Below are 22334 nucleotides of genomic sequence, written 5' to 3'. Positions count from 1 at the left end.
ATTTGTATAGCGTGTACAGTTAACTATGAGGTTGTAGAAGCATTAAACAGCAGCGCTGACTAAGTTCACATGGACGGTAACAGAATATTCTAAAGGGTTTCAATCGTGTAGTTTAAAAACTATCACTTAACAGAATATTCTAAAGGGTTTGAGTCGTGTAGTTTAAAAACTATCACTTACATTTTATTCTCACTACCCCCAATAAGTAGAAACTATTAATATTAATAAGTACTATTAATATTAATAATCCTAATCGGACTCTTTTCTTAACTAAGTGCAACTTCAGACTCCCTGACCAATAAGACTTCAGCTGGAATCACCTCGACCTCCGCGAGCTTCAGCGGCAGCTCAGTACGACTTGGGCCGACGCAGCGCAGCCAATCCGGGATGCGGGGTGAGCGACGTCACTCTCCTGAAAGCCCTCCCAATTTCCTTACTACTCTTATTTTTTTCTGCCACGCCTCTTTTCTATTTGTCAGAGGCGGCCGGCGGCCATTTTAGATTCGGGCGGAAATCGAGTTAAGAAGGTCCCTTGAAAAGCCTAAAAATTAAAATCAAGACAGATTTGCGCGTTCAACGCAAAGCCAAAGAGAGACGACATCTTCACAGACCAACTGTACTGCTGGGGGCTGTGAGTGAAGCGCGGGTCGGCACCGGAGCCCACACTCAAGATGGCACCGGCCTGAGAGCCACCGGTGCGGCCGCTCTATCTCGGTTCCGGGTTGGTGCGCCTCAGTGGTGGCGTTGGAGGGCTGAAGGCTGGCATTCTGTCCGGCTTCCGGACCCGTCTCTATGGTGTCGGAGGGACCAGACCTCGGAAGATTGTGGGCGTAGTGGCCAGAGCGTCACGGGGGAGGCGAGGGTGGTTGGTGTCAACAGGGGGCGAAGAGGGGACCGAAGTGAAGACCCTCGGCCGCCTCCCCCGCCGCCCTCCCGCAGGTAACAGGGAGCTCCGCGCTGCGTCCTCCGTCAGTGCGGGCCTGGGCCGCGGGGGAGGGGGCCGGGCCGGGAGCGAGGCGGAGGGCGCGCGCGCCCGGCTCGCGGGTCCGCGCTTGGGGCGAGCTCGGCGCGGCGCCGCTGCCGGTTGAACCCTGCTCCCCGCCTCCGCGCAGCCTGCCCCTGCTCTTTGCTGGGTGCCCGGCGAACCTGGGCTTCGCGGGCGGCCCCAGCCTCGCGGCGTCGGCGGCGGGGCAATTGGAGGAAGTCGCGGAGCCGGGCCTCGCGGGCAGGTGTGGAAAATGAGGGGCTAGCGAAGCGGGAGCGCCGTCCCCGCCCCTCAGCGACCCCAAGGAGTCGCGATTGCCCCCCCCCCCCGCCCGCGGTCCCGGGGCGCCGTCCTCGCCGCGGGTAGGGCGAGTGTGCGCGGCGGGGCGGGACCGTCCCGGGCGCGGCGGGGCCGAGCCGCGGGGGCCTTGGGTCGCGCCCGCCCTGCTATGCTGCCTCCGTTCTTGACCCAAGACCAGTGCCAGGCCCCCGAGGCCCAGCTGGCTCCTGTCTTTGGGTAGTGCTTTTTGTTGAGAATAAAGATGAAACATTTCTCGGAAAATCCTATGTGGGAAACCATGTGGCTACTCAGTTGAGTGCTGAATTTTCGAATCCCTGTTATTACTGTTTTTAAGGACCCTTGTGCGTACCCATGTAACATTCCTTGTCAGCTGAAATCATACTTAGTTCTTTTGGCCCTTAAGGGCTTCGTTACGTATTGCTGGGTTGAGTTCAGTACAGGGAAATATATACGTGAAACAGATCAAAGCAAAGGGCCGAAGTAGTGTGACCACGAGATAAAATACCACTCGATACAGAGTGTCCTTTGATTTTGCTTATCGTTGGAACTTCCTGGCCAAGGGAGCCAGGATCAGGATCATTTCGGTTAATTTCTCTGAAAGGAACAGAGGGAGAGAGAATTCCCCAGGCGACACTGATTTCTTAGTTTAGTGATGAGCTGCCCAGTGACCTAGACAAGGGCTTTTGTAATCCCACAGGTGGCCCGGAAACTTGATGTGCTGCCTGAGGAAGCAAAAGGATGGAGGAAGACAGGTGAACACCATTTAGAAAAGAAGACCGTGATGCATACTCAAGTCAGAAACTCCCCAACATTTTATTGTAGAGAGTGAAAATGGCTAATTCTGCAAAATAATCCATGTGAATATCACAATGTTAGAATATCCTTCTCTGCCTTTTTGTGACTTTTTAATTTCAAAGTTAAAAGATTTTGTGTCTTCCCCTTCACCTCTTGAAACAAAAAAGCATTTTGGAAATCCATGTGTCATTGTTTATTAGTCTTCGTGAAGTTCCCTTTAGCTGAGTTACTATTTTTAAAGCACTGTCTCTATCCACAGTTTCTGTGTCTCTTAGGATAGAGTTGTGTAAAGAATTAAGAATAACTGCTTTTAAGACATCCTCAAATTGCAGTCAACAGTTCATCCTTTTATTTCCCCCTAATGAACTTTGCACTGGACATAGGATAAAACCCAGCTACTCTGTAAGCATCGCTCTGATGGTATCAGTAGATTTCTGTCAACATTAGTCATGCTTTTAAACCAGTTTAACCCCCCAAAATGTCATCCTTTCGAATTCTCACAAGAAAGTGACTCATTCCTTTTAATTTTTAAGTGGTATTTCTTGGGGTCTTAGACCAAATATGCACTGCTAAGAAAAACTCCCAGTTTTAACATCTTCCTAAAGCTTTTATAAAGTTAATGATCTTGTAGTGGAATTCATAATTTAAAAAAAATTATTTATTTAGTTTGCGGGGTTTGGTTTTGTTTGAGGGGTGGGGGTAGGAATTAGGTTTATTTATTTAGTTATTTTAATGGAAGTACTAGGGATTGAACCCAGGACCTTGATGCCTGCTAGGCATGTCCTCTCTCACTGAGCTACACCCTCCCTGCTCATAATGTTAAGTGAAAGGTTAAAAGGTGCTGTAAGGCCTAGTATTCCCCCAAGGAAGGATTTTGCTGTTTAGAAATGACTAAGTGAAGTCCATTGCTGTACCTCTGCTTACTGGCATGCATTTAGCTGGAGCACTGCCCCTGAATTCTCGTGACCATTTTATCTCCTTTGGAGACTAATATAAAAACTAAATAGCAGCATGCTTTTCTGCCAGGATTTTCATTTTCTCATAGTTCCTTACGTGTGGGTTTTGGAAGGCTGTACTTTGTGGCTAGGGCGCACTTTCCCCAGTAGCACGTCTCTAACTCATTCCCCTAGTCTGACAGGTTTTCCAGACACGAGTGGTTAAAAAGAACTCCTGCTTGTGAAATGGCACTTGTTTTTGAAGAACATAGACCCATTCAAGGCTACCTCATGTGTACCTCAGGCTACCCCTGATGGGAAGGGTGGCAGTGAGGCAGAGAGGACATGAATTTGAAGCTGGCTTTCCTGAAGTCTCGAGATGGGGTAGGGATGTGCCCCTGTGAATCTAAGTTACTCTCCCAGTGTTTGCTTTTCTTTCTGCTGCCGGCCAGCTTCCTCTGTGCTTGCCAAGTTCCTGCTCTCACATGGCTTTGGCTTGCTGTAGCCCTAACTCTACCACATGGCATCTTTTTACCTTCAGCTGTGCTGCTAATAGACAGAAGTACCTCTTGTTCATTCAGATTCCTGGGGCAGACAGTGATCATCCAGCTAGACTCTTCATGCAGGCCGTGGGTCCTACAGATGGCTAATATGTCTGTTGACTGCCCTTCGGCCCAGGGTAGGAACCTGACCTATTAACTGTGCCCAAGAAGAGGGGAGCAAGATCCTAGTACTAAACACGACCTTCCCTACTGGGGTGGGGGGTTGGGGGGCAAGTCACAGGCTGGGAAGGCACCACACCATCTCTAGAATAGCGGAATTAACAGTAGTTGCTTTTCTCCATGATCCCACATAAATGTTAATTTTATTTGTGGCCCCAGTAGAAAGGGGAGTGTTACCTACATGGTTGACCCTTGAACGACATGGGTTTGAATCACACGAGTCTATTTACATGCAGATTTTTTCCAATAAATTCCCACTGCAGGACTTCACGATCTGCAGGTGGTTGGATACCCTTGGCTGGTTGAATCCACCAAGTTGACCTGCAGGTGGGGAAGGTCAACTGAGAAGCTAGACAGCTTTGGACTGTGAGGGTGTCAGTGTCCTTAATCCCTGTGTTTTTCAGGGGTCACATGTGGTTGAGATACTTGACGTTTTTAATACTGTTTTTGGGGTTTCCTTTACTTCTCTGTCATTCTGAAGAAAGATAAATTGCTAGGTAGGCAGGAACTCAGTGGATCTGTTACAGAACCAGCTTAGTTCTTATCCTCAGATTTGAAAAAAACTTCAGTTTTACATAGCTGTAGCCCTTATATGCTGTGCTCCTTATGTGATGTATGTGGGTCTGTAGGCACTTAAAATTCTGTTTTGGGTCTGTGTTTTGAGCAACATTATATACTCTGATAACTTCGCAAGTGTTGCGTAGAACTTCACCAAAGTAGGGGAAAAACCCAGGTGGAGGTTCTTTATATAATGATTATTGAGTTTATGTCTACACTAAGGATGCAGATTTTAAACTGAAAATTTTAAAGGCCTACATAGAATTTTTGGCTGTGTTAATTTAGAGCTAGCAACTTGCCACCCTGCCAGAGTTAGAAAAAACTCTTTTATCTTTTATTTTTAAAATTACAGTAAAGCCAGAACTGGAAACTGACTGCCCCAGGCTTTTCAGACATACGTTGCTTGTCCTGTACAGGTTTGAAAACACTTGAGCCAGCGTTGAAAAACACGGAAATTTCCACATAAATATTCAGACTCTTGGCTCTTTGTGATAAATGGCATGATCTGGCAGCTTCGAGATGGCAGTCTTGGTTGGAATGTTGTGGTGGCGGGTCCCCTTCAGAGTGCACGCCAGGTCGCAGGAGGTGCCTGCGCACACAGTAGGCCCTTTGCTACCCTACCGGTACCACTGGTGTGCTGAGCATTGCCTGTTGTGACCATGAGAGTTTGTATCCCTGTTGTAAAGGGATATGTTCTTAATTGTAGAAGATCTGGGAGGTGCAGGCAAATGTGTGTCTGAATGCGCATGAGTCACGCACGATCTGACCCCCACAACAAGCCTCTGTTAATACTTCAGCATATTTTTTCAAGTCTGTGTGTGTGTGTGTATAGCTACTGATACATGGATTTCTTTTTAAAACACCTTTATTAAGGTATAATTGACATGTAATAAACCTACAATATTTGAAGTACAGTTTTATAAGTTTTGGTATTTGTAGTCACCCATCAACATAATCATAATCAAGATGCTGAATATATCCTTTGCCTCCAAAGTTTCCTTATACCCCTTTGTAACCCTTTCCTCTCCCCTGGTCCCTCTAACTGCCCCCACCCCGGGAAACCACTGATCTATTTCCTGTCATAGAGTAGTCTGCATTTTCTTGAATGTCGTGTGTGTGTGGGTTGTTTTTTTAGCATTTGAGGTTATACAGTTTTGCACTTTCCCCTTTTTAGCATAACTTGGAAGAGCAGTGGGATTGCACTTTTTCTTATATTTATTGTCATTTGTATTCAGTGAGTTGTCTGTTTCCTTTCCCATTATTCCGCTGGTGTTTTAGTGTTTTGATTTTTTTTAAATTGGGTGGGGTGGTTGTATGAGCTGTTTGTTAACATGCTTTTCATCATTGCTAGAAATGTTCTCCAGTTTATAGTGTTTTTCTTATAATTTTAAGTTACTTTAGAGATACAGAAGCTTACTTTTGAATGATCAAGTTTTGCAACAGTTTCCTCTGTGAGGCAGGCTATGCGAGTGGCTTAGGGAGCAAGAGAGCTCTTCTGTGTCTGACTCCCTTTCCACTGGGAAAGGGGTGGGGGGGCGGGGGTTGGGGCCAACAGTCACTGTGTGTCTATTTGGTCACGTGCATTTTTCCTAGAGCTGTTGTCAGTTGACAAGCATTGCGGGAAACTTGCTGAGCATTTACTGTTTTTAGTGTCAAACGGCCTAGTTATCGAGGATTGTAGGAACTCGTAGGTGTCGGTGTCTGTGTCGGGGCAGTTGGCTGTCTGGCTCCTGTCGCAGATGGAGATACAATGTGTGGAAATCTCTTCTGTTTTCTTTCAAGGCTGCTGGGATTTGAGGAGGAGCTGCAGCAGCACCGCCTCGAGGCATAAGGGATGGGATCAGAGAACAGCGCTTTGAAGAGCTATGCACTGAAAGATCCACCCTTCACCTTGCCCTCCGGGCTTGCTGTGTACCCCGCGGTGCTGCAGGATGGCAAATTCGCTTCGGTTTTTGTGTATAAGAGAGAAAACGAAGATAAAGTTAATAAAGCTGCCAAGGTACTGTAACAGGCAACTACAGTTAGTACTTTTTACTTTTTTGTTTTCTATTAAAAATACATGAAATTAATAAAGTTCGAAGGCAGTAGGCCATAGGAATTGTATTTTTATTCATGTCCTTTAAAAATAGAGGAGTCCTTACTTCATGGGAATACCTCCAGCCTACATGAAGGGGACATGAAGTAGCACAGATCAGCCGGCAGCTTCACGCCACTCGGCGGGCTAGCTGTCATCGTGTTTTATTTTTTAGTGAGAAGGTTTGGGAGGTGATTTTACACGGCTCACAGAAGATGGAGGGAGCTAACCTAGCTTAGCAAAACTGCCGTAAGTATTGCCAGCATTTTGGTTAGCGTATGGATGATGGACCTGGGAATTAAGCATTTTAAGAACTGTTTTTCCTTTTCCTGAGGCATTGTGATGCTCCCAGAAAGAACGTGAAACTGGAACGTTGGACTGGAGGCCCCAGGAAGACCGTGACCTGGGCTCCAGCTCTTGCTGAGAGGGGCTTAGAGGGTTGGCTTCCGGAGGCTTCGGCTGCCTCCTTCGGAAGGAGGTCCTCCCGGCCTCACTCCCTCTAAGCCTTGCTCCTGGGCAAGGGCGCCGGCGCGTGCGTGTGCAGGTGCGCGTGCTGGCCAGCCCGCTGTCCAGGGACCCTGTCCTCTCGGTAGGAAGAATGATCCTACCTTGGGTACAGTTCAGTAAAACAACCTTAAGTGACTTTTCAAATTGGACAGAGCAGAAGCATTCGCTGATATTTCCTTGGGTAGTCAGCCATTCAGATTATCTTCGGGAAGGTTGCGAAAAGGCAAGTGTAGCTGCATGAATGAACTCTTCAGTGTTTACTGTGGCAGGCACACTCCTCAGGCTGGTTTGATATTTCTGTTTTGTTAGAGTTATCTGTGTTGCCTTGAGTCGCTTTGTACTATCAACAGGTGTGAAACACTGATGTCTCTTTCATGGGTCTGTTTAAATGATTTGTACCTTTTTCATAATTATAAAGGGCTATATTCTAATCTATAATATTAGTCATACAATTTCGGCATTTTATGTGTCACACCAGTTCATTATTTGATGTCTTTGAAGAGGCATGAAGTTAACAGTTATAAGGTGGTTCCTAAGGAAAATGTTCCTCTCAGGATGCACTTCTGTGAATGAATTGTGGTAAAGAGTATGCTGGCTGTTGTACGGCTGAGTAGTTTGGCTTTTGGGTGAGATCACGTGTTTGTCTCTTTTCCATCCCATCTAGGAATTTGTAATAATTTTTTGTTATGATTTTGCAAAAGATAACATGCCTTGCCTCCCTGTCTTATTCTTGGGTGCAGTTAGCATCTGACACACTTCCTGTTATTTTCATCTAGTAAGGCTGCACATTTTTTAAATAAAGTGACTATTATTGTGAAGTACCAGAGATTAATAATTGTTCTTAGTATTTTTTTTGAAAAGACCACAAGATTTTTAAAAATTAGATTAATCTTTATGGTGTATATGCCAAGAAAGCTGAACAGCCCAGCTCATGAGGGTTTTAAAGAGGAAAAACAAACATCAACACTTGATGTTTGAGGACTTCTGTGCTGCAGGAATTGCAGAACTTGAGAGGGGAGATTTTTTTCTTCTTATTACGTGTACATGCCTGTCTGAGCCACGACTGAGTCTTTTCCGGTAGTTTATGCTTGTCTCTTATGTTCTTCAGGACATCCTGTGGCTTTGAGTACCTGAGCCGTGAGTCTGAGAAATTTGAAATGGCAACAAAATGATAGAGAGTTTAGATTCAGGTCACAGTGCTTGAGAAATGTGTGGCATTGCATCACATTTTAAGAACTTGACTTCCTAGACACCTGAAATATTAAAACAATATAGTGAGCTTGCCTCACTTTCTCTGGAGCTCAGGTCCCTAACCCCACCCTTGATAGTTCTAATGACCATGTCAAGCTTACACACAGTGCTTTCCTTGCCGGATACTGCTGGGTGGTGAACATACTCTTCCTCCGCTCTTGTAAATAAAAATGACACTCACAACACACTGACTCTGACAGAAGGTGAAATGCAGGTACAACCTTTGGCCACAAAGCAACATCAGAAATACTTCAAAAGTGTATCTTACCTTCTCGTTTTATCTTGAAGTCATTAGCTATAAGAATATGATTTTTCTGACCGGTGATTATGACCCATTTCTAACCCTTAGCCTCATTAAGGAATGACAGATCCTAAGTCAGAACTTGATTACTGTGGTTTGCTGGAATCTGAGTGCTTGGTTTGGACATAACACAAAGTACAAGCTCAGAGAGTGGCTCCCGAGTGTCTTTATACCGAGTGGCCATGTTGGGGGGGGTAGGCGTATAGACGCAGAGCACGCGCGCTCTGTTTGGTGCCTTGGCAGACGGGACGCTCTTTTCCATGATGGGTTCAGGCTGCTTCGTGGAAGGGCGGTCAGCATATTTGAGGACCCACGGTGCGTGGGCACGAGAAGGAAGCAGAAGAGCTGAGTGCTGTGCTTGAAAGGCGCGCCTTCTGTGTGGGGTCGGCTGTACTGCGCTTCCTTAGAGTGACGTTTTCTCTGTTCCCCTCCCTCTCGGCCCTTTTCTGTGCTATTTACAACCCTTATTCCAGCAAATCAACTTCCCTGCATTGTCAGCTTTTTAAAAAATGATTTCCTTCATCTCATGATCAAAATCTGGTTCTCTTACAAGGCTCCTAACATTATTTATTCAGAAGAACTTCGGAAGTGTCCCCGCTCCCTCAGGTGTGATAGGGTCACCAGGTGGGCCTGGCCCCTTACCAGCTCCATCACAGTTTTCAGGCTTCACGTTCTCGCCCTTTCTTCTCTAAATATCCGTCAGATCCTCTTTTCTGGGCTCCAGATCTATCTCCACCTGCCTGTTGACTACCTCCACCTGGATGTTCCACCAGCACCTCAAATGCAGGCTTTGCAACATGGAACCCTTTATCCGTTTCCCATTCTGCATTTTGTTTCTAGTTTGTGATCTAACCTCCAGGCAGTGGGCATGTAAGGATAGACTATATTTCTATCTTTGTCCCAGATCTGCATCTTGGATACAAGGAAGAATATTTCTCCCTGAAAATTCTTGCTCTCTAGGTTAGATGTCTTGTTATTTTGTTGTGTTTCCCTAACAGTGAAATTAAGGCTTTCTCCCTGTCTAAAAAGCTGCAAGTAGTTAAGAACTACTACTGTGGTTGTTTTCAAAGTGAAATTGCAAACCAGAGGTAGACTGGTAATGAAAAGTGAAGCCCCGTAAGGATTGAATTAATTCTCTGGATAGCTGAGTCATAACTGGCTCCTAAAAATTAGAAATAGTTTCTATTCATGACAGGAATCTCACACTTAAGATCTCTGTGTGAGCATAGGTAAGTGCACATACTGGCAAATGATCCAGTACTACTCATGTTCGGTAATAAAAGTTCTTAGTCAGAATGCTGTTTCCAAGACCAGCACCTAGTACAGTGGATGGTGTCAAGTCGCTTTGGGACAGATGCTTTCACGGCGCTGACTGAACAACAGTCAGCTTCCTCCACCAGAACCATGGGCGTTGATCGCTTTAACTGATGTGCATTGAGAAAATGTCTTAGTTACACTTAGCATCTTGTTGTTCCCTCTGTTCTTTGGAGCAGCAGAAGTTTGAATCAAGAAATATTTCTATTTGATTCTTAACTGCTAACCTTTCCTACAAATCTGTGCATAATTTAAGCATAACGTTGTGTGTGCCAAAGGGGAGTGACAGATCAGGTTCTCGCTGAGTTAACTGCCTTGTTCAGAATCACGCAGGGAGTTACTCCTTCCTTTCTTCCTTCGTTAAACAAACAAAAAGTCACTTTAGACCAAGCTTTTCTTGCTGTGGATTACGTTAATACTTCTAGTGTTCCATTTCAGTGTATCTCGATTGGGGGGCTGTATGATTGTGCTAAGGATTTCAGTATCCATAACTAGCTTTTAGTGGTCCACTTGTGGTTAGTATTGTACCTCAGTCACGTAAAATGCAGAAGCCTTGGACTCCTGCAGGTGTCTCCAACCCCCTGCCCTGCTGTTGTTTTGTTACATATGTATCAGCTGCGTGCACCCAGGCACACCGACACATCACACACATTGAAAGCACCAGGCAGTGTTACAGTATTGACTTCACATAGTCATATATATTTAAAATAAGAGGTAAAAGTGTAGCCTTTAACTTTATTCTGATATTTACTATTTCCCATGCTCTTCCTTTAATCTTGAAGAGCCAAGTTTCCCTTTGGCATCTTTTCCTCTTCAGCCTGAAAAACGTGCTTCAGCATTTTTGTAGAGCAGGTCTTCTAGCTGAAACTCTTCTGTTTTCCATGATCAAAAATGCCTTTATTTTGCCATCTTTCCTGAAGGATATTTTTTTTTAGATAGAGAATGCAGGGTTGATCATTTTTTTTCTTTCAGTACTTTAAACATAGTTCCCCTTTGTCTTTTGGTCTCTATTTTCTTAATGAGAAGTTAGTATCATTCAGTTTGTTATTTCTTTCCCCCAATGTGTTATTTTTTTTTTCTAGCTTCCAAGATTTTTAAAAATTTATCTTTAATTTTCAGCAGTTTGATGATAATGTGTTTTGACATAGTTTTCTTTGGTTTTTTCTTTTTGGTTTTCATTGAACTTCTTAAATCTGTAAACTTAAGTAATTTGGCCAAATTTGGGAAATTTTCAGCCGTTATATTCTTTATGCCCCAATTCTTCTTTCTTTTCTGGAACTCCAGTTATGTCATGAGACCTCTTGTTATTGTAACACAGGTTTCTGAAGCTCTGATTTTTTAAAAAAAAATAACGTTTTCCTTTCTATTCTTTAGATTCGTTAACATCTTCACATTCACTTATCGCCATCGTTCTGTTACTGAGTCCATCCATTGAATTTTTAATTTGTAATTTTTTATTTTTAATTTCTAAAATTTCCGTTTAGTTCTTTTATGTAACATTCATTTCTCTTCTGAGAACTTGCATCTTTCCCCTTATTTCATTACTGTTTCCTTTACCTGAGGGGAGAATGGTTATAATACCTGCTTCGAATCCTCTCTGGTAGGAAGTTCTCATATCTGGTGTTTCTGGTCCATCTTAGGGTTGATGTCTGCTGGTTGTCTTTTCACACTTTCGTGTCTGCTGGGTGATGTTGCCTCCTGGGCATCTCGAATGCCATGCAGGGTAGACTCTTGGTTCTGATACCATCCTCTGGGGAATGTTGGTGGTTTCTGTTTAGCAGGCAGTCAGTCCCCTTAGGTTCACGCTTCATGTTTTTTAGCCACTCTTCTCCTGCCCTTCTGTGCACAGCAGTTCATTTCTCAAACCTGTGCTTTGCTGGTTTGAGTCTGTCCTGTGCATGCTTGGTCCAGGGGTCCATCTGGGACCTGGGTGGGTGTACAGATAACTAGGGCATCTCCTTCTCCAGCTCTCTCCCCTCTGGGAGAGCCTCCTCGTCCTCCGGCCTGCCTTTCTGTGATTCTCCTGGCCAGAAGGATGGCACAGTGTCTGTCGGAGTTCTAGCCACCTTTGCTGCACTTCCCTGCAACTGGAACCTGCCTCCAGTGCACAGCTGTGAGAAGGGCAGTCCCTGACCAGGAAGCTCACCCCCATGAGCGGCCCCCCTCCATGATCTACATGTTTTTGTTTCCTTTTCAGAGTCTCAGATAGTTGGTTTGGGCACTTGGTTCAGAGTTTATAGCAGTAATCATTGGGAGAGCTGGGCTCTCGGGGGCCTTACACTGTCATAATGGAATTGCAGGTCTCTGTAAGTTACCTAAATGTTGGTAAAGTGAATACTGTCACAACAGTCCTGGGTTTCCCTTTGCCTTAATTCAAATTTGGGGGGTAGGAGGGGGAAGTAGGAAGCTGGAAAGGACCTTGCATGTAAGTAAACATCCTCTGACTTGACTGAAATGTGTATGAAACTGTAATTAATCTGGTTTTGAATCATTAACTTCGTCAACTCCTCTGTTTGTATTTTATTTTATTTTACTTAAATTATAGTTGATTTACAGTGTTGTGTTAATTTCTGGTAAACAGCATAGTGATTCATATATATATATATATATATAAAATATATATTCCTTTTCATATTCTTTTTCATTATAGCCCATTACAAAGTATTGAATATAGTTCCCTGTGCTGTACAGGAGGACCTTGTTGTTTATTTATTTAATATATAGTAGTTAATATCTGCAAATCCCCAGCTTCCAGTTTATCCCTCCCCACCCTCTTTACCCCCTGGTAACCATAAGTTTGTTTTCTGTCTGTAAGTCTGTCTCTGGTAAATAAGTTCATTTGTGTCCTTTTTTTTTTTTTTTTTTTTTTAAGATTCCACATATAAGTGATATCATATGGTATTTTTTTCTTTCTCTTTCTCTGTATTTTTAAAGCACTTGAAGACACTTCGTCACCCTTGCTTGCTAAGATTTTTATCTTGCACTGTGGAAGCAGATGGCATTCATCTTGTCACCGAGCGAGTGCAGCCTCTGGAAGTGGCTTTGGAGACACTGTCTTCTGCAGAGGTCTGTGCTGGGATCTATGACATATTGCTGGCTCTTATCTTCCTCCACGACAGAGTAAGTAACCTGGACGCAGTCTGCCTCACAGGCTTTCCTGTCGCCCCGGCCGGAGGGCGGAGGGGACGATGTGTGTGGTTGTACTTGTGGCTTACGATATCTGTAGAAATCAGAAGTTACCATTCTTATCAGAAAGCTCCCCAAGGGAAAAGAGCACATGGGAAGGCATAAGAGATGCTGCAGACAGGTGGTTTGTGGAATGGACAACGAGTTCTTTGTCCCTGGGCAGTTATTTGTACAACTTGATTTCTATTTACTGTTGTCTCTCTCTAGTTTTGGTCAAGTCTTTACCTGAAAACAACCATGGCTGGTGTTTGTTATTAAGACAAAATAAAGGTTTAATAACCTCAGTGCTGCTGTGGACCAGAGTTCCTATTTGTTTTCAGTAGGTTTTTTTTTTTTTTCCTATTTTAGATTATTAAATTACCATTTCTTAGAAAGAGGCAGTTTTACACACCCCTTCCCATCAAGTAGGTGGTACCAGAGAGAGACAGCCCCCTAACACTGTGGCGGTGTTTGTGCTGAGGGGAGAAAGTGGGAGTTCCTACGTTTACTTCTGGTCTGTTTCTTAACAGTATTATTGAGCTACTGTTTCTTAATCGAATTTACATTCTCAAGTATTAAGGCCTTTGGCAGCCCCCCCAAGATTAAAAAAAAAACACCAGTCACAGGTTAGAAACCCTTACATTTGACTCATTTTAATGCTTTTTTTTTTTTGAAATGTTCTGTTAATGGGAGACAGACTCTCTGCATATCACTTTGGAATTGTCACCTCTTAAAAGTATGTCTGAGATTCACATACAAAAAGGTGTTAATGCTCCCCGTGGAGGAGTATTTTCCTTGTTGGGGAAGTGCATGAATGTGGTGAAAAGCTTGAACAGCATGAGAGTGCAGGCGGGGAAAGGCCCGTCCGCCTGCCCTCCGTGAGCCCAGGCCCTGCTCCTCCCCGCAGACTGCCACAGGGGTTGGCGTGTCGCCCAGAGGTGGTGTTTGTGCGTAAACAGCAGGCACCTCTGTGCTCACGCTCCTTTGCTTTTTCTCAAATGGAAACACACCACACATACTATTCTAAGCTTCCCTTTGAAAAATATATATCTTGGAGTGTTTTCTATAAAAATGTGTGCATATCTGGTCTGGCGGGTAGAGTGTTTAAAATGCACGTGAGCTACTGGGATGACTGATTTCTGGTTTGGAAAAAAACCGAACTTCAACCCCGTTCTCGTTCTCTTCTTCCCTTTCATTTATTTGACTGTACTTTTTTTTTTTATAGTTTCAAATTTGGCTCGTCTGTGGTCTGTGGGATATTTCTGGTGGTCCTTTTCCTTCCATTTTCCTCTCCTTCAGGCAGAATTTTTGTAATGGCTACTGACAAGCTTTCAGGTGAAGTGGATCTGGGTTCGTGATAGAATGTAGGTGAGAAAGAATTTAGAGAAGGTAACAGTAACCTCGGAGTGAAGATAGACTTTATCTTGAAAGGCACTGGAAGCAGATGATGTAGGTTACACAGACTTGTAGATTCATGTTTAAGGGCCCTTGCACCTCCTGACTCCTGTGGAGATGGGTTTGTGTAATATCCGTGCAGCGGCCTTAATGTCTTTATTGACCTGCCTCACCCGGCAGGGGGAGAGAACAGAAGCCTTTCCATTGCATTTTCCTTCTTTCTAACCTTGTAATGCTTAAGCAGGCTCATTCAGTTGGCCATTTCCTTAAAGTCGTAGTTCTGTTTATTATGCCACAAGTAGGCAGACTTGCTGTAATTTTTTTTTTTTTTTTTTTTTTTTTTTTTTGGTGACTAGTACTCAATTCTTAGAACTCTTACTTAAACTGGAGTGGCAGGCTTCTTCCTGTTCTTTCTCTCCAGGGACGCCTCACACACAACAACGTCTGTCTGTCGTCCGTGTTTGTGAGTGAGGACGGGCACTGGAAGCTGGGAGGCATGGAGACGGTCTGTCAGGTTCCTCAGGCCACACCAGAGGTAAGCTGGGCCGCAGGCCTCCTTGTCCTTCAGGATTTGAAAGCGTCCTGGTGTGCGCTTCGTGCCCAGGGCCTTCCCTTCAGGCTTAGATTTGGAGGCGTGACTTTTTTGTCAACACTCATGTTCGTAGAATTGTAGGATTTTATTCTCCGGAGGGGCACTAGGGATCATTGATTCTTTTCTCCTCATTTTATAGCTGAGGATCATGAGTTGGAGAGAGGTGAAGTGGCTTGGTCAGATTTTTAATTAAGTGCCCCTCCTCGGGGCTCCTGTAATACCCTGTACTCAGTTCTACCCCTGCGTGTTTCGTGCTGAAAGCACTGCTGTGTGTCTGTCTTCCCTGCTAGTGGTTGGACGCCCCTAGGTTCGCATATTTGTCTTCACACATCCACCTAGAACAGTGCCTGGTGTGTACTGGGGACCCGAGTCATTCCAGTTCCCTGAGGTCACGCATTACATCTAAGAGCTGGCATCCGGGGCTGTGCGTCTGGACGCCTCCTGGTGGGCCATGGTGCTGCTGCCCGGGGAGCTTGCTGTAATTCTGTCTGACAGAGCTCAGCCAGCCTTCCTGTTCTCTGTCTTGGTTCTTGTTTTCACCATTTTGCATGTTGCCACTAGACTGACTTTTTAGAAAAGCAAAACCACTCCCATCATAATGTCCCAACTGCTGGGCGGCTCGCTGACTTAACTGGCTCGGCCTCATGTCCGCTGTTCCCTGCTGTGCGGCCTCTGCCCGGGGGCCTCGTGGGATGTGCGCCTTCAGGGGCTCTGGCTCAGTTCAGATGCTGCTCCGCCCCGAGGTCAGAGACGTTCCTCTGATCATTTCTGCGCCTGTCGATCGCTTTCTCCTCAGAACTCGTGTGATCAGTGTAGCAGGACGTAGTTCTTCCTGTGGGACGTCTCCCAGGTTTTTAACCGCAGCGTGCAAGGCCCTTCGCAGCCTCCCCCAAGCCCACCTGCAGCTCCAGTTACCACTCAGTTACTGGGCCGCACGCTGGTGCAGCCTCTCCACGCAGCCCCGCTGTGTTCTCGCGTGTGCCGCTCCTCCGCCCTCGTCTGTCTTTGTGCGCGGTCCTCCCCTGGGCCCTCTGCAGGGTGCAGCTGAGGCTGCCGTCCAGCTGAAGCCTGAATCTGGCCGAGTCTCCTCTCCACGAAGCCCTCCCCTGGGCCTTCCCTTCCCAACAAGATCAGCTGTCCTCCTGGGCCTCCACTCAGCACGTGTTACTGAAGTTCCCAGGTTACGTTCTGGGTTCTGAGCACCTGGATGGGGGCAGGGATTTTTTGCATTCATTTTGTTTTCCTACTGCCCTAAATGGCTTTTGGGACATACAAGCTCTTGAAAAATTATCTTCGAATCAGTGGATGCATGTCCTTGTTCTGTGGATGCTGGCTTTGTCTCTGTAGTTTGTAAGGTCCTCCTGTGTCTCTTGTGGCAGCAGGCCTGTGACCGACCTGAGTCAGCGAGCAGATGAATGATGGGTTTGTTCTACTCCAGAGCAGCCTTTTACTTCTTAATATCTACGCAGGATGAGAGGGAAGTGTTTCTGATTTCCTTATAAGGAAATTAGATAGAGAGATGCCTCTAAACACCAGAGGGTGCGTGTGAAACCAGCCGAAGGGGAGAGGAGAGGAAACTGGTGCTTGTTTCCCACTAAGCCTTGTGCTGGGGCAGGTGCCATAGTTACGTTTTTCAGTTACGAGGATTTTAAGTGCGTGTATTTAGTGGGTGGTATTGGTTTGAAGGTTTCGGTGCTGCTGTGGCCGTTGCTCTTTGCTTTTGTAACTTGATGTGAGAACCTGGTTCACCAAACATAATGTGTGAGTTACTTTCCTTAATTTATTTCTCTGTCTAGTTCCTGAGGAGTATTCGGTCAGTCAGAGACCCGGCATCCATCCCTCCTGAAGAGTCGGTAAGATGATAACCCTTCAGATGCAGCGAAGGCTTCTCTGTGTAACGGAGTATGAAGCTGAGAAAACCTTCCCCCTGCCCACCTCTCTGCTGCGTCACAGATGCCCCACACTTCCTCTGGCCTTGAAGGCTTCTGACATTAATCTTACCTCCACAGCAGGGAGCCTTTTCCTTGGCACTCAGCTTCCATTTTTGTCACACAGATACTGTGATGTCGCTCAAAGATCAGAGGTCCCTCCACGTGAGCGGGGCTAGGGCTTCATGGCCACTTCAGGGCAGGTCTCTGTACCTTACTGGCAGGTGTGATGGTGGAGGAAGCCCCAGCCCCTCCCCGGGGTCACCCGCACCGGTCGTCTGCCTGTCTGCAGTTAGTTGGGGTTCCAGGTTGTGAGGAAGAGTGCTTATTATTCATAGTATGGTGCAGGTGGAGAAAGGTTATGCTTCGCAGTAAATCCAAAAGCAGTTGCTTTCTCCAAATTTGTTCTTGTAACCACTGTAGAAAACACTGGTCCCCAAAGACGTATTTAGTGTGTTTCACAGGAAACCCAAGCCCAACTCGAAACTTAAGTAGAAACCTAAGACTCGAAATAAATCAGGTTTACTCAGATCAGTACTGTGTATACATTAGTGTTTTTTAAGCTGATGATTTGTGAGTTTTGAATCAATTTAGGAGTCCTGACCAGCATTTTAAGGGAGGGGGAAAAAAAGGAATAAAATAGAAAGTAACATTGAGGGGGAGGGTATAGCTCAGGGGTAGAGCATGTGTTTCGCATGCATGAGGTCCTAGGTTCAATCCCCAGTGCCTCCATTAAAAATAAATAAGTAAACCTAATTACCCCTTCCTCCCAAAAAAAGTTTAAAAAAAAAAGTAATATTGGACATTTTGGGTAGTAAGGCTGAGTATTTTATGCCACAGACATAAATTCTGACCCTGTTTTCTTTTTGTTCTTTTGATATTATTATCTTTGATAAGTTTTATTTACTAATAGTTTTAAGAGTCTGTAAATGAGTATATGGTGCTGCGTAGTTTTGAGTATGGTAAATGCAAAAATGGGAGAAAGGAAAGCCTGAGAAACGGCTTGTAAGGCAGGTCCCCTGGTTTTAATGGTCTTCACTGCTTTCAGTCTCCAGAGTTCACCACTCTGCCGGAGTCACAAGGACACGCCCGAGATGCCTATTCTTTTGGGACATTGGTGGAAAGTTTGCTCACAATCTTAAGTGAACAGGGTGAGTTGGAGTCACACTGCTCATCCACAGAGTAAGTGGGGAGACGGTCCACAGCCTGTCCTGTGCGGATGCAGAGGCCTGCAGTCTTTGATCTTAGTAAGGAACCTGTTCGCTCACCCAGGAACCTGTTTAGGGCAGATCTTAGTAGCAGTGAAGGGAGAAGCTTTGGGTCTCTTTACTTTGCATAATAGTTAATAGAATTTCCAGTAGGAAGCACTTTGAGCTCTGCTATCAGCCTCATGTTATTAGCGAATTAATTGGCGTTGATATTTATGGTCAAAAGACACTGTTCCTTACCAGCCAGTCAGTAAGTGGATGCTGGTATTGATTTACATGTAGTGATCTGCAGAACAGAGTAAGAGTCAAAGTTTTTAATTAATTTCTAAATCAAGCTTAACATTTCTTTATCTCCATTCCTTCTTTTGATTTTTTTTTTTCCTGATTTTCACTTACTCGTTACCTTTTCCCGCTGCCCCGTGAAGCCCGGGCGGCGGAGCGCACTGCTCCCTCCCGAGCTCTCCCCGCTGCCGGCCCCGCTGCACCCGTTCAGGGTGCGGGCTCCGCGCCGCGCTGAGCCCCTCGCCGGCCTGCGTCTCGCGTTGCCGCAGCTGCGTGCGGCTCCAGCGCGGTTTCCTGTGTCTGGGTCGCGCGCTGTTCTGAATTTATAAGCATCATTCAGCTGTGGGCACACACTGAGTCTTCCCAGCCTAAATACCTGAGAATTAAGCCCTCAGGCCGCCCTTGCGGGCGATGAACTCACTCCTGTGTCTGGAATGTGGTGATTATGTACCATCCTTGGGAGAAGTGAATACAGCCCTTCCCGTAGCTTCCTGTGTCCTGTGGGTGAGGACGCTTGGGTGCACAGGCCCTCGGACGTCCTCCTCCAGGCCTGAGCGGAGTGGGACTGACAGTCAGGGGGCAAGAGGGCCCCTGGGGGGGGACGACAGCGAGGGGGCTGGACGCGTCGGCAGGGCCGTCTTCTACACCTGCCGCGGAGCTGGGCTTAGGGCGCGCAACAGCCAGGGCTTTGTCTGTTTGGGCTTTTTCAGGTTGGTCTTTGCTCCCGTCAGTCTCCAGCTGTAGAGGCCCTGAAAGGAGGCGAAGGCCTGGGCACTAACTGTAGCTCTGGATTTCAGTTTCAGCGGATGTCCTCTCCAGCTTTCAGCAGACCTTGCACTCCACCTTGCTGAGTCCCACCCCCCAGTGCCGGCCCGCGCTCTGCACCCTCCTGTCCCACGACTTCTTCAGGTGAGGGCGCCTGCCTCCCGCTGGCCCTTAGGTCCTTAGAGCTCCCCCAGGGGAAGGGGCTGGGCTGTGTCCAGTGATTGAGAAACTTAACAGACACGGCCTCTCCTTTCTGCTCCCTCTGGATTATTGATAATGAGTTTGTTATTGCTGAATATTTACTTGGTGGGGGAGGCATGGGAAAGCGCTCATTTCTCTTCGGGTAGAAGACTGTTTTCTTTGTTTAGTAAAGCGTGATGGAGGAGCAAAGATGTCGATTTAGAAGGAGGGGCACAAAATAACTGTTAATCCTGTGGCTGGATTCAGAGATGGTTTTGAACCTCTCTTCAGGTTAGTTTTGGTCAGTGTCCTTCATTTCAAATTTCCATGATTGCGGGATTTACGCACGGGTCAATTCCACGTTCGCGACTTCTATTAGCAAAATAAATCTTAGGTCAGTTTTGAAACTGAAAATCCTTATGTGTTTGCAGTCGGAAAGCCTGAGAAAGACCAGACCGAAGGGAAAGCTAATATTACCCCTGAAGGTGGGGGGAACTGCCTCCAGGAGAGGATGGAGGTGCACTATTAAGCAGGGCAGAGGGATTGGTTTCCTTGTAGTTAGAAGGGTTTTTTGTTCCGGAGAAACTGTTCAAACCTTTCCCATTACGAGCCTTTTCACCAAGGTATTTTCTTGTCCTTTTGGGGGATTCATGGTAAGGTCTTGTTTACGTTGATACAGAATCTCTGCAAAAAAGAACCCTTTACAGTAAGTAGATTCTCTCATCTCTGTGTGTGGTAAGAGTTCCTTGGTAGGAATTGTGTGTTAAGCAGATAGGGGCGAGGGAAGCCGGAAACAGGCCCCCCCCCCCCCGGCAAACTGCCGTGGCTCCACGAGAGGGGAAGCCCAGCCAGAGTCCGCGGGAGGTGCCGGGGCTGAGGCAGCCGAGCTGGTCCGACCAGACTTCAGTTAAGACATTCGTGCTTTCTCTCCGCTGCTGAGCCGGAGGGAACAGGGGTGAGGAGGAGTGAGACCCCGGGGCCAGCAGCGCAGGGGCGCGGGCTGCGGGCCGGAGCGTCCTCCTCGGGGGCAGCGCCCCCACGTGGTGGGACGGGAGCGCGTCCCGGGAGCCCAGCCGGCCTCGGGACCCCGGGGGCCCTGCGGAGCTGGCCGTGCCCCTCACCCTTCTGCCCGCCTGGCGGAGAAGATGACCAGACACCTTACGACAGGAGGAGTGAGACGATCCCTGTGACTTGTACCAGAAATCCCTCTTCCCCCAGCCTCTTTCATAGTTTCTGCTTCACCAGAGGAGGCCTGAGAATCAGCAGCTATTTTGTGATGGTGATACCATTTCTCCCCGGGTATTTCGTGTAACCACATCTGCTACAACAGAAAATGTGGATGATTGTGACGATTACGAAAACCACGGAGTTTGTTGGTGTTTGTGTACGCACATGTGCGCACGCTTAACTGTGTATCCTCTTTACAGATCTCTTTGATGTTCTTAAAATAATGAACTCCCTTCGGGCTTGTTCCGCAGTATTTGTTTCCTAAGCTACTTGGGTATAAAGCATCTTCTGAGTGGCACCGGAGGATGTTTCCTTGTTGAATATTATTACAGTGTGGACGTCGGTTATGGCTTTGGTATTTAATGTGACTTCTCTAATCTGTTGTCCTGCTTTTTATTTATTTATTTATTTTTGGCATTTAGGAATGATTTTCTAGAAGTTGTGAATTTCTTGAAAAGTTTAACACTGAAGAGTGAAGAGGAAAAAACTGAATTCTTCAAGTAAGTTCAGAGTTCAGACCTGAAAATTCAGTCACTTGGATTAAGTCCATGTAACCACTCTAGGTGTCCCAGCGAGGACGAGTCAGGCCTGTGGTTTCCTGAATGAAGTATAGTGACATTTCCTACATGGCAGGCTGTCTGCCAGTCCCTGGGATGGATAGTGACAGAGAACACAGAGGACTGGGGAGGAGGTGGGTAGAGAGAAGGTGTTCTGGGCGGAGGGGCAGCACGAACAGGGCACAGAGGTGGGACGCGGCATGTCTTGTTCGTGGAATGATGAGCACTCAGCTCCTGTTGGAGGGCACGTCCCAGGCAGGGTCAGGGGAGGCGTGGGCACCCTTGTTGTGGCAGTGAGGCTGTTGACACTGGTGGTGAGCAGTGGACTTCAGGCCTTGAAGCCATCCAAGGAGTGAAAGCAGGCTGTGGAATGGTGATGTCCCCCCTTGGGCGGATCACCGTGTTGATGGCCGAGGATGCTGGTTTATTTCACAGAAGACTGGGGGTGGCTGGTAGACCGTGGCAGTCAGGCAGTAGGTGTGAGGCCTCAGCGAGGGCAGTGACGGTGCAGTGCAGGAGACACGGACAGAAGTATTAGAACATAAACTTGGCAAGCCTTCGTGACTGTGACCAAAAGAGAGAATCCTGGAGGGGAGGACCTGTGTGCAGGGAAGATGAAGAATTTGGTGTTGGGTGTGTTGGTTTGAAGTGGCTGTGGGCCTTGAGGCAGAGATGTATGTAAAACTCAGGAGAGAAGTTGTAAGTTGATGAGCTTAATGATGGTGAATATTTGGGTTCATCAGTCCACAGTTGGTAACATTTTCCCAGAGTGGGTGGCATGAAAAGAACAGGGGCCCAAATGTAACCTGGGGCACCCAGCCTTTAGGGGAGCATTGGGGAGGGAGTGGGGATGCATGGGACAGAAGCAGTGGTTAGAGGAGGTCCAGAGAGCCGGGGAGGCTGGTACTCCAGGGGAGCAGAGTCTCAGGAAGATGGGAGGCATGGACAGTCCCTGCTCACTCAGCAGGCGGGAGCGCGCTGGTAGCCTTGTCTTAGCAAGAGCGGTTTCAGCAGAGAGTCACACTGCAGTGAACTGAGATGTGGGAGAAAGGTGAGCAAGTGGACTTTGTTAGGTAAAACCTCATGAAAAGTTTCAAGAAGAGAGGACATAGAATTGCTGAAGAAGGAAGTGGAGTCAAGGAAGGATGTTTTTAAGGATGGGAGAGACGTGAGCATGTTCACGGGCTGAGGGAACGGAGCTGGCGGGGGAGTGGGGAGGGGCCGAGGCTGCCGTCGTGCTGGGGCACCGGGGTGCGTGGCCCTGGGGGAGAAGGCTCGGTGTTAGGGGTCCTA

At 46.8% G+C, this 22334-nt stretch overlaps 1 protein-coding gene across 2 annotated transcripts in view; it reads left to right on the top strand.

The window, feature by feature from the left end:
• Positions 1 to 731: 731 nt before the first annotated feature.
• Positions 732 to 22334, top strand: part of SCYL3 (SCY1 like pseudokinase 3) — a 34368-nt gene continuing 12765 nt past the window's right edge. Inside the window, exons 1-8 of one of the 2 annotated variants that reach the window (XM_074349782.1) lie at positions 732 to 939; positions 6078 to 6294; positions 12677 to 12862; positions 14724 to 14837; positions 16691 to 16747; positions 17871 to 17973; positions 19110 to 19221; positions 20907 to 20984. In XM_074349782.1, coding sequence (XP_074205883.1) covers positions 6130 to 6294; positions 12677 to 12862; positions 14724 to 14837; positions 16691 to 16747; positions 17871 to 17973; positions 19110 to 19221; positions 20907 to 20984 — 815 coding nt within the window. In that variant the 5' untranslated portion in view covers positions 732 to 939; positions 6078 to 6129. The remainder of the gene's footprint in view (positions 940 to 6077; positions 6295 to 12676; positions 12863 to 14723; positions 14838 to 16690; positions 16748 to 17870; positions 17974 to 19109; positions 19222 to 20906; positions 20985 to 22334) is intronic. The other variant, XM_074349783.1, reaches the window with a different exon arrangement.

Source organism: Camelus bactrianus, chromosome 21, assembly GCF_048773025.1.
Source record: "Camelus bactrianus isolate YW-2024 breed Bactrian camel chromosome 21, ASM4877302v1, whole genome shotgun sequence".
NCBI classification, from domain to species: domain Eukaryota; kingdom Metazoa; phylum Chordata; class Mammalia; order Artiodactyla; family Camelidae; genus Camelus; species Camelus bactrianus.
The sequence above is the reverse complement of the archived record's forward strand: the minus strand, read 5'-3'. Positions and strand labels throughout refer to the sequence as shown.